The sequence below is a fragment of the Herpailurus yagouaroundi genome, unplaced genomic scaffold (genome assembly GCF_014898765.1).
Source record: "Herpailurus yagouaroundi ecotype Mexico unplaced genomic scaffold, PumYag 100, whole genome shotgun sequence".
In the NCBI taxonomy this organism is placed as follows: domain Eukaryota; kingdom Metazoa; phylum Chordata; class Mammalia; order Carnivora; family Felidae; genus Herpailurus; species Herpailurus yagouaroundi.
The window spans coordinates 23,837,662-23,850,025 of NW_024412391.1; the positions used below are offsets into that span (position 1 = coordinate 23,837,662).

Here is a 12,364-nt window from a genome sequence, read left to right on the forward strand (position 1 = left end):
TTTCATTTCATTTCATTTCATTTCATTTCATTTCATTTCATTTCATTTCATTTCATTTCATATAACTTGCTTCTAATTCTGACTTTGCCCTGGAATATAGGGTTTGTAATCAGTAACCAATTTCTTCACATCTTCACATCTTCATGATGACTTGTGTTCAGTGGGCATCCTCTTGAATGGAGTGGAATGGGCTTTGGGTCTTGTGTCCACCCTCCTCTTTGCCAGATGAGGTAAACTGAGGCCACAAGAATTAAATGATAGAAATGGGGTCATGCTGTTAATGACAGGTTGGACCAGTCATTAACTGAAGTCTTGGAGTCTCCAATTTTCTGATCCTTTTGTCGTATTAGGCAAGGTTAGCACAAAATCATCAGTTGAAAATGAAATATGGCCCAACGGTCTCTTTGGTAGCACTTGTTTATAGGAAAGACCACATCAGGTTGTTTTAATGAATGTCTTTATGTTAAAAAGCTGGATTTATTTAGTGGGTTCACCTGTTGATGGAGACTGTTTAAAAAAAAGATGGGTAGGGGCGCCTGGGTGGCGCAGTCGGTTAAGCGTCCGACTTCAGCCAGGTCACGATCTCGCGGTCCGCGAGTTCGAGCCCTGCGTCGGGCTCTGGGCTGATGGCTCGGAGCCTGGAGCCTGTTTCCCATTCTGTGTCTCCCTCTCTCTCTGCCCCTCCCCTGTTCATGCTCTGTCTCTCTCTGTCCCAAAAATAAATAAACGTTGAAAAAAAAATTAAAAAAAAAAAAAAAGATGGGTAATTTTCTTTCTAATAGGATGGTGGGTATGTCGGGGACATAAATGTGTTTCTGCTAATGAGATTATATCTAATAATATTTTGAAGGTCTCTGTTTTCATCAGATCCTTGAGTATTTAAGGGCACATGCATCCTCTCCCCCAGACATTTTGTCCTGCTCTAACCTTGCTGACAGCTAATTTTGTACAAGCTGAGGTCTTCTTTGGCCATTTGCTTCTAAAGCTGAAGAAATAAGTGGCCAATTGCATTCACAAAAATCCAAATATGGGCACAATTAGTTTGTGGGCATAAAATCTCATGCACATCAAAAGGACTCCTGATTGGGTCTCTGAAATCTTGGCCCCAATGCTTCATACTACTATATATTTATACAGTCATAACTCTTTGCATTTTTGTATTGGTTTAAAATGCCCCCCCCTTTTTTATTGTGATTTAGTAATGCTGCTTGAAATAGACATCTGTATAACATCTGCAAGACTGGAGTTTCTTGACATTTTAAATGATACCAGCTCTTAACTAAAATTGTCAAAAAGAGGGACATGAATTCTATGTTATATATTTAAACATTGAATGAATCAAAGCTGTGATTTCTGAAATAGAGTATGACATATGTTTTAGGGAATGACATTCTGAGGAATAAATAGGGCTTTTGGGAGAAGTTATTTGGTTTATAATTATAGCTTTATATTTAATGCAAGTTAGATTCCAGCCATTTAAGTGAATCAGATTGGCTGACATAATGGAGGGAAGAAACTCAACTTTGTGACCTAGGGCCATGCTGAGATGTAAAATCATATAGATGGCACTAAATCCTGACTCTACACTGTTACAAAATAAAGCAGTTTTCCCTTAAGAAGAAAAAAACACATCATATTTTCAACACTAGGAGTATTAAAGTATAAGTTGTCATATTCCCTTGCTACAAATAAGACATGATAAAATATTTTTGTTTATATGTCGTAAAATGCCTTTGGAGTTATTTTCCTTTAAGGTAATTATCATTCAAAATCATTGTATAAATTTCTTCTTTCTTTAGATTAGAATTATTTTTTCTTTCTTAAGCAAGAACTTTTATTCTTAGGCTGTGTTTTATAGTTAGATTCTCCTCTAAAGGCTTAAAATCAACTTAAAAATATGAACAAAAGTCCCGCAAAATGATACTAGCTAGCGTTATCGAAAAGACACGTAAACCGTCATTTCGTTGGCAAGGTGAAAAAACGGACCCAGTTCTGCTAAATAGCTGTAATGTGCTGTGAAAATAAGATTTCAGAACTAATCTATGGTCATGCAAGTTAAGGCCGGACTTCCTAAATAAACTTCCTCCCAATGTTGTCCCACCGTGACAGCTTCTTTCAGCAGGAGGGAGTCCCACCATCAAGGAAGGAAATTGTCTCTGGCAACAAAACTCCATTCGCACAAACTGCTGTTGCCGATCTCACTTATTTGTTTGGAATCTTTAGATCTTTAGGACCATAAGAGTGAAGCAGTTTTCCCTGGTCGATTGTGCCCTGACTGCTCGCAATCTTCTGTGGAAAGGAGGAGGGCTTGGATCTTGGTTTTAGTTCAGCAATCATTTTTGAATCATCTTAGACACTGAAAGATGCATGAGGGACAAATCTCTGCTCTGGAGAAAGACAATCTAGGGCAGTCATCATTAAAAACGAACTGCTAATGCACCCTTACTATATTAATACACACGCACTGTAATGTAGGTACCTATACTTCCATATCGATGTATTATGTTTGTTATAAAACAAAAATAAGAATGATTAGACATAAATAAATGTGTATGTATTTTAAGCTTTACTGGCTTCATCTTGGGGACTGTCCCATGCCACTCCCTCCGCTTGCTCAGATGTACCATTCCACTTTGAAAACTACTGATTAGAGAAAGAGAGAGAAATTAAATACTTGAAACATAATGAAGTAAGTGCTATGGTAGACATGTGCCCAAAGTATTCTGGGGAGCTAATCAGGGGGTGGGGTGGTAAGGAGAGGCTTCCTGGAGAAGAAAATATAGCATCGGGAGACCTGGACCAAGATGAGAAGACTTTTAGGAGCACAGGACAGCATGGACAAGAATGTGGAACCCTGCAGCAGCATTATTGGCATGAAGTGAAACCAAGAGGCTGGGAGGAGCTGGGAGAGAGGAAGGGCCAGATTATGGGGGCCTAGAAGGGTCGGATTACGAGGCCTGGTATCGTCGGGCTAAGAGACATGGGCTTGACTGGGGAGTCAATTTTGGGGTCTTCTCTAAAGAAGCCTCGCTACTCAAGTTACCAGAAGGTCCCTGTTCGAAGGCAGCATCTCCTGTTAAGGACCAGGCATGGAGATAGCTTCATGACAGGGCCTGGCGTAAGTTACAGCAAATTTAATGAACAGAAAAAGATGCCACTTCTTGAGGAATCTCAGTACCATATCTTCAACTTTTTGTTGATGAACTTTTGACTTGGTTCAATAGCAGGAAGAAAGTTAAGTTGTTTTATGATTCTCATAAAATGTCATCTGATAAAGAAAATCCATAACTAGACACATCGGGGTCTCCTTTGTATGTAAGAGTGTATATCTCATTTAGGTGAGAATCATAAATCATACCTCCTGACATGTCATAATGGGTAAATCCCTCCCTACGCAGCGACTGTAATTTATTATTTAGAACACATGTTCAAGAACAGGGATATGCCCACGCTTGCTCACCGTGCGTGCCAAATTGCGATTTGTACTGCTCACTTGTGAAACTCATTTCCCATTCAGGTTGTGGTGTGAAGTTCATGGTGAGGGTAGAAAAGCTCCTGAGTGTTTTCTTTGACTTTTTAGATGAAGGGAGACTTGGGGTCGTGAGGCCAGATGGGCAAGCAGGAATCTCAGAGAAGATGCTCCCTGTTCCTCTTATCTTTTGGAGGTATTTTTGGTCCCCACCTTTGGATTGACCCCACTAGACTCCGCTGAAAGAAAAGTGCTGGGGAAGGAGAGAAACAGGGAAAGTGGATAGTGGCACCAAGGTGTCTCATTCCGGGTCTGTTCTAGAATCAGGCAGGATTCAACACTATAATTCCAATTTGACATTATGATTTTCCTGCTTCTATTAATGCTCAATATATGGGAGACATGAGAGATCATTCTCAAGGATTTTTTTTTTTTATATAATCAAAGGAAATTAAACTTGTTTCCTTAAGACAGTTCTTTGGCTGACATAGTCTACGTACTCTGTAGAAATTATAGTACTAAGTGAACTGAGAGTGTGAACAAGTCAGATTCCCTGTCCTCGTGCAGCTCACAATCTGGGAAGACTGACACCAAAGAATTAATTACATACTTAGCATTTAAATAATTGTGGAAACTCTCATGGAAGAAAAGCATGGAGTACTATGAAAATGTATAATAAAGAAACAAATCAGAGGCTGAAGAAAGGCTTTCTGGCACAAGTGACTTTTTGGCTGATATCTGTAGATGAATATGGATTCACAAGGCAAAGAGCGGAGGGTGAAAAGCATTTGATTAACTGAAATATTTCACATATTAAAATAATGCATTAATTACATGTGTTACAGTTCATACTAATGAAAAAGTTGTGTAGTACCTTGATTTTTTTTGTATAAGGATAGTTCAAATAAGCGTACACTCATCTATATCAAATAATTTTTTTAAGAGAAGTGACACCCAATGTAATAGTCACCTTTTGTGTCCCCAGATGGACAGATCTTTAGTTCAGGCTGTGAAATGGCTTCAATGTAGTCAGAGGAAATAGGCTGTAATCCACAGGCTTCTTCTGGGTGAATCAGCAAACCACAATCCTGCATTAAAATGATAGAAATTAGCTGCAATGAACATGACAGATAGTAATAAAATCTAAAGAATAAGATTTTTTTGTGCCAAATAAACTTTATAGATAAAAAGGAGCAACTGCTTACCCTTCTCACGGTATTGGGTTGTCAGAAATTGTTTGTGCTAGAAGTAGCTACTTGCATTGAGGGATAAATATAAATTCCAATGGCAATTCAATCTTTATTTTTATTAATGCAACATTCATTGTTGCATTAATACTGTCACTGATATTATTACTGCTCTGCCAGTTTTTTTTTCAACGTTTATTTATTTTGGGGACAGAGAGAGACAGAGCATGAATGGGGGAGGGGCAGAGAGAGAGGGAGACACAGAATCGGAAACAGGCTCCAGGCTCTGAGCCATCAGCCCAGAGCCTGACGCGGGGCTTGAACTCACGGACCGCGAGATCGTGACCTGGCTGAAGTCGGACACTTAACGACTGCGCCACCCAGGCGCCCCTGCTCTGCCAGTTTTTAAAGAAATGGATGCAAGTTTTACTTTAAAAACATACCTGTGTGTTGTTGATTCATTAAAAATATACTGTATTAGAAGACCATATATCAGGTGAATAAAAAGCCATTAATGTGAAAAAGTGGGAAATATTTGAGGAGAATTAACAGACAAATTCCATTTCAATTCACATTTATTAAGGACCCATGATATGTCAGAAATGGAGTCAAATACACATATTTTTTTTCAAAACATGTTCATGTATTTATAAAAATAGGTAGCATCTCACTGCAGTGAGTATCACTGTAGAGGCATGATATGTACAAAGCAATTCATTCTCTAGTCTGACATGTGCAGTGGAGAGCAGCAGTTTGGCTCTCTGAAATCTCTTTTCAACTCTCCCCTATACTGGCAGGTTAGAATACTCTCATTTTCACTTAGCTTTTCCTTCTTCCCTTCCTTCCTTCCTTCCTTCCTTCCTTCCTTCCTTCCTTCCTTCCTCTCTTTTTCCCTTCCTCCCTTCTTCCTTCCTCCCTTCTTCCTTTCCTTCCTTCCTTCCTTCCTTCCTTCCTTCCTTCCTTCCTTCCTCTTTTTCCCTTCCTCCCTTCTTCCTTCCTCCCTTCTTCCTTTCCTTCCTTCCTTCCTTCCTTCCTTCCTTCCTTCCTCTTTTTCCCTTCCTCCCTTCTTCCCTTCCTTCCTTCCTCCCTTTACCCTTCCTCCCTTCTTTCCTCCCTTCCCCCCCTCCTTCTCTCTGTCTCATGCACACACGTGCTCTCTTTTCATTGAGGTAAAATTGATATATAACATTATGTGTGTTTCAAGCGTGGAACATTACAATTCAACGTGTGTACACACTACAAAGTGATCTCCTAGCTTATTCTCACAAGGTATTGGGACCTGTACCTTGCCTGTGTCCCTCCATCCTCCTTCACCTGATTCCACTGCCTCCCTTTTCATCAGGCTCTCACAGTCTATCATGTTTTGGGGCAGGTAAAAATGCTATTCTTTCTATCGGGAGTGCTTTCCCTCTCATTTTTCCTGGAGAGCATCTTTTTGTGTTTTAAGTCTCAGCAAAGCCTTCTTGAAACTCTAGCATGATTATGTAGCCCCTCCCTAGTCCATGTCACCTCCGCTTGTTTCCTTCATGCCCTTCACCATTTGGTGACAATTTGTTATTTGTGTCTTTTCCACCAGACTGAATACTACATGAGAGCAAATAATTATTTCACTCACACATATACCCAGTCCCTACCATATAGTAGGCAAATATTTATTGGATGCATAAATGGTTAGGCTCAATTGTCTCTCACTTCATATCATAAATTCTCGGTAATGGAGAGAAATAATGAATGGGTTTGCCCTCCTCTTTGCTCTGTAACTGTCTCTAAGGAGCAATTTCTAGTCACCATCCCTCACCCTTTCACATAGCCTCACACCCAACTCATATTTCCACATCTCACATGAGAAGGTTCAGGATAGTAAGGAACAAAAGGAACAAGGGTGATGTACAGACTTCTTAAAATCTTGATTCAGTATACATATTTCCATTTTTAAATTAATGAATGAAACTGGAATTTAGAATACTGATTAAAGATTAGGAAAGCGATTTGTGTTAAAGTGCTCCTTATAAAAATCAATTAAAATGACACAAAGTTAATAAATGTTGTGAGGAGTTTTTGTCTGAATAAACATCTATGTACAATATGTATGAGTGTGTGTGTGTGTGTGTGTGTGTGTGTGTGTGATATCCATCTATACATTTATTTTTGGTGCAGGTTGGACCTTTTTTTAAGGCTAGAAAAATGACATTAAGCATTTACGGAATTGCAAAAAAATGTTTACATCAAACATTAGAGAAGACAATGAGAAATATCATTATACACTGTTGATGGGATTGCAAATTAGTTCAGCTACTTTTGGAGGAAAGTTTATACTAAAATAAAAAAAAAATCACAGACTCCATAGCCTTGATATCAGACTTCTCAGAGTCTACTCTAGAGAAAGCCTTATGTAATGCATAAGGATAGACCAAAATGAACGAACCAATATGGAGAGATTTCTAAGACACATGATTGAGAAAACAACTCAAGAAATGCTTTGTTACAGAACAACATATGCCATGTGAAACACACCATGGACACGCCACCAAGGCACCTAAACTCAGGTACTTCAGACTGAGATGCTGTGTTCAATGTTTTAATAAAAAGATACCTTTCAGTGCATATATATATATATATATATATATATATATATTTATGTGTATAGATATAGATAGATGATGATGATCATGATAGATAGGTAGGTAATAGATACATAGATAGTAGATTGATTCATGCAAATAATGTTGAGACATTTCTAAAACTCTGGATTTAGATAAACCTTTTCCTGAAGATTAGTTTGTTTGGGGTCTTTCTGGTGTACGTATGTGTGTGTGTGTTTATGGACAAATCCTAATATTCACACGGGGGGCATTAGAAAGTCCAGACCACAGCTGACAGAGTCCCAGCTACTCTCTGTTGAAGCCCAACATGTAATTGACATGGATCCATCACTGAGAAAAATGTACTGTTACATGTGCTGATCTGTGGGGGGCCCAGCTCAGTCACTGAATTAGTGGGTGTGGGCTATTTCGGGTGAGTTAGTCATGGGAGCTTTTCTGAGGTAACATCTGAACTGAATAATGGGAAAATCAGGGAATGAGAACTATGAGAAGAAATGTCATGTCAAAGGCCATATGATAAGGCAGGAAAAGGATTTATCTGACATCTTAAGTAAAAAAAGACAGTCATTTTTAAGGAACTCATATGCTGACAATCTACATTTTAATGATCAAATCACAGAATCTTTCTTGAGATGGCATCTCCGAGCTTGTCTACTACAAACTCCTACTCAGAGGAAGAACAATTAATTCATAACATGGTCATAAGCATTTTTGAATACATCTTCAAAATGGAAAAGTATTAATACCTAGAAAGTGCAAAGTGCCATGCTGAGAATGCAAATCCCTGACCTCACGTGGCACAGTCTAGCTCATTGTCAGAAGTGTCTTCCTAATCCTGCACTGAAATCTACATCTTATTTGTTCTAATTATCTTCATAGATGCAGCTTAAAAAAAGTTTAATAATACAGAAGCATGTTCTGACTTCAAAGCTTCTGAAACAAATGGACGGCAATATAGTATGGTAATCTTTTATTTATTTTTTTTATTTAAAACAAAAAATATTTTTTAATCTTTATTTACCTTTGAGAGAGAGAGAGACAGAGTGCTAGCGGGGGAGGAACAGAGAGAGGCACATACACACAGAATCCAAGGCAGGCTCTAGGTTCTGAGCTGTCATCACCGAGTCCAATGTGGGGCTCGAACCCTCTAACTGCGAGATCATAACCTGAGCCAAAGTTGGATGCCCAACTGACTGAGCCACCCAGGCGCCCCAAGTATGGTAATCTTTTAAACTGTTCAGTCGGTTAAGCATCCGACCTTAACTCAAGTCATGATCTCATGGTTCCTGGGTTCCAGCCCTGCGTCAGGCTCTGTGCTGATAGCTTGGAACCTGGAATCTGCTTCATGGATTCTGTGTCTCCCCCTCTCTCTGCCCCTCCGCCCCCTCATACTCTGTCTTTCTGTCTCTCTCTCTTTCTCTCTGTCTCTCTCTCTCATAAAAATAAATGAAACATTACATTTTTTTAAATAAAATAAAATGAAATGTTTAGTGTTTGCACTTTCTGAATACCCAGGATCCCACGTATGAGCCTTTGATAATAGAATAAACATAATGTAGAACACAGAAAAGCAGAGTGGGAGGCAGACTGAGGGACCACTCCCAGACTGAGTGAACTTTGGCCTGTCTTTGTGTCTGAATTGCTACCTGGCATGGTGCTATTTCTGCCTCAGATGGACGCTCCCATCAGCTACTGTTCTGTGACAGTTGGTAGGATCAGACATGTTGGTTCTAACTAAACAGCCATGACTCTAGGAAATTATTTTTCTTTAAGTTAATTTATTTATTTTTGAGAGAGAGTGGGGAAGGGGAAGAGAGGGGGAAGGAAAGAAAGAATCCCAAACAGGCTGTGCACTGTCAGTGCAGAGCCCGATGCAGGGCTTGAACTCACAGGCTATGAGATCATGACCTGAACCAAAACCAAGAGTTGGATGCTTAACCACCTGAGTCACACAAGCACCCCCTAATCTAGTAAATTCTAAGCACAGGAATCAAAGTAATATTGCAAAGGATAGATATAGCAGAGGTTAGGAGAGGGAGAGCAGATTTTAAGGTAAATGAAACTTAGTCATATTCTCCTTTCTGAGGTTTAGGTCAAAGAATATTCTATTGTATTCTGTGTTTCCTTTTTTATTTCTCCTTAGCAGTTAATCTTTGTTTGCAGTTCATAAATCTTAACCCTTTAGGTTAAAGTCTTCACTATTTTGGAAAGCCAAAGCAGCCCGCTGACGTGGACATTATTCATTTTCTGGCTGCAGCCAAACAATGTGACTCTTAAGGTTGAATGAGACAAGCATATGGCTAAATACACACCTGAGTCTGGAAACAGAGTTGAGGGAGTAAGGAGAAGAAAAATGGTATCTGTGTAACTGGGTGGGCTCTGTGCACAGTTTATGAACTAAGAGAATAGTGGCATACATTGGAAAGAGCACCACTGTGTTAAGGGATCATACTTTCAAATTTTGGTTCCAGCTTTGCCACGAACTGGCTGTATGATATTGAGTAGGTCACTTGATCTAGTTTTCTCAACATAAAATGAGGAAGGGTGGAAGAAAAAGAGGGTGGGAATTGCATTAAATGATCTCTTAAGTACGGCAGCAGACAAATGTTAGGTGCCTACAGAATACCCATTCTCCTTTCCTCCTTTCTAACAAAAGACCTTTGTTTTCTTGTGCAGAACAACCTATCTAGCATTAAAAGAAGAAGAAGAAGAAGAAGAAGAAGAAGAAGAAGAAGAAGAGAAGAAGAAGAAAGAGGAGGAAAAGAAGAAGTTCTATTTCTCAGTCTTCTTTGTAGCTAGACATAGCCATGAACACGATTCTGGTCAAAATAAGTAAATAAATAAAATTAGTAAGTGAATGTGGAAATTGGCTATGAATTTCTAGAAGTTTTGCTTCCCTGATATAAGCTTTGCCTCCTTGATGCTATACATTTTTGGTCACTCTGTTTCTTGATTCTGCTTGGAATGCAGATGTGAGCCTGAAGGGGGAGCAGCCATGCTGTGACCATGAGACGGCCATGAGCAGAAATTTGAAAGAGCCCAGGGCATAGATGAGGCTACAGAGATGCAGTGCCAACTTTGGGCTGTCCTCTGTGCTTCTTGCTGTGGAAGAGAAACAAACTCATACTTGGTGAAACCACTGTGGAGATAGAATATGCAGCCAAACTTCTCTTTTCCTCTGTCTGTGAAACCTATTCTTCTCTGGCCATATGAATCTTTTTGAGTACTGCCTTAGCTATTAAAAGTGCTTACCCCTACCAGTAACAAAATTTAAACTATCTTGAAAGAAAAAAACTCATTAGCATCTCTCCTCTTTTTCTTCACTGGGGTGATTAGTAATTTGTTCAGGCTCGGGCATATTCATGAAAATGAATGACAGCTCTTTTGGTCTTAAGTGTCATCCCTTGGAGCCTCAGAGTCTAGATACACAAAAAAGGTGGTATTTAGCAGAGTTGCTTAAAATGGCCTTAACCCCAGAGAGCTCCACATTTAGAGTACATCATTTTGCTGGAGAGTTCACAAATTCCTTACTGGGTTGTCATAGCTCTCACTAGAATCCAATGAGATAATTATCAGGGATTTCCTTGTTCAAACATGTGTAGAGTATATATGTTTAGTATATAATTTTAAAATTTTACTAAATTTTCATGAAATGTTGTAGCAACTAACAGAAGAATCTTAAGGTGCCCTTGGTTTTACCGCCTACTTATCCATGAATCCATGATCACTATTTCTTGTTACCAATTTTTCTGGAAACCTATTTAATTCCTTAAAAACATGTTTAGCCATAAAGGAATTTGTGGTGTTTCTCATTTTTGATGTGATATTACCATATTTTTAGAGGCACGGACTATTTGATCTGGTAGGTATTTTTAAATCTTACTTGCTTTTCTGGCCCCATGGAATCACCCTTTTAAGATGAAACAATTATCTCCTTCTCCTACTGAATAATGAAAAATGCCCATCTAAATTTAAAAATACACATTCAGTCTCTAAGAAATCCACACCTTCCAAGGTACCCATTTCTTCCTCTCCTCCTGGACCGCTGCTTTTTCCTGTAAGTCAGTAGTGACTTCTCAAACTTGGCAATCCTGGTACAGTTCCTAGGGAGGCAGGGTCCCCTCTATATCAAGACTGGTCTTTCTGACAAGAAATTAGGTTCCTAAAGGATCCTAAAATTTCTCTGGAACAACAAAAGACCCCAAATAGTCAAAGCGATTTTGAGAAAGAACAAAGCTAGAGTTTCCTGATTTCAAACTATATTGCAAGCTATAGTAGTCAAAATAGTATAGTACTAGCCCCAAAACCAAACACATAGATCAATAGAATAGAACAGAATAAGAGCCCCCAAGCCCCATTTATATATGGCCAATTAATCTATGACATAGGAGGCAAAAATATACAATGGGGAAAAGACAGTCTCTTCAATAAATGGTGCTGGAAAAACCAGAAAGATACATGCAAAAGAATAAAACTGGAGAACTATCTTACCCCATATATAAAAATAAATTTAAAGTGAATTAAAGAATTGAATGTAAGATGTGAAACCATAAAACTCTTAGAAGAATACATAGGTAAAAACTCTATGACCCTGGTTTTAGCAATATTTTTTTTGGACCATTCTCCTTACACAAGGGTAATAAAAGCTGAAATAAACAAAAGGGATTATATCAAACTAAGAAGCTTTTGCACAGTGAAGAAAACCATCAATGAAACAAAAAAGCAACCTATTGAATGGGAGAAGATATGTGCAAATCATATCTCCAATAAGGGACTAGTATACAAAAAATATGAAGAACTCACATAACTTAATGTAAAAAAATTCACAAATAACCCAGTTAAAAAATGGGCAGAGGACTTGAATGAACGTTTTTCCAAAGAAGACATATAGATGGCCAAAAGGCACACAAAAAGATCGCAACATCACTAATCATCAGTGAAACGCAAATGAAAACTACAATGAAATATCACCTCACACCTGTCAGATTGGCTATTATCAAAAAGACAAAAAATAACAAGTGTTGGCAAGGATGTCGAGAAATGGGAACCCTTGAACACTGTTGGTGGGAATGTAAACTGGTGTGGCCGCTATTGAAAACACTATT

At 38.7% G+C, this 12,364-nt stretch overlaps 1 protein-coding gene across 5 annotated transcripts in view; it reads right to left on the reverse strand.

Annotated features, from left to right (window-relative positions):
* CPED1 (cadherin like and PC-esterase domain containing 1) overlaps window positions 1–12,364 on the reverse strand; it is a 268,972-nt gene that overhangs the window by 38,871 nt on the left and 217,737 nt on the right. For all 5 annotated transcript variants that reach the window (XM_040472137.1, XM_040472138.1, XM_040472136.1 and 2 more), the window contains one exon: window positions 4,440–4,557. In XM_040472137.1, the coding sequence (XP_040328071.1) occupies window positions 4,440–4,557 (118 nt within the window). The remainder of the gene's footprint in view (window positions 1–4,439; window positions 4,558–12,364) is intronic.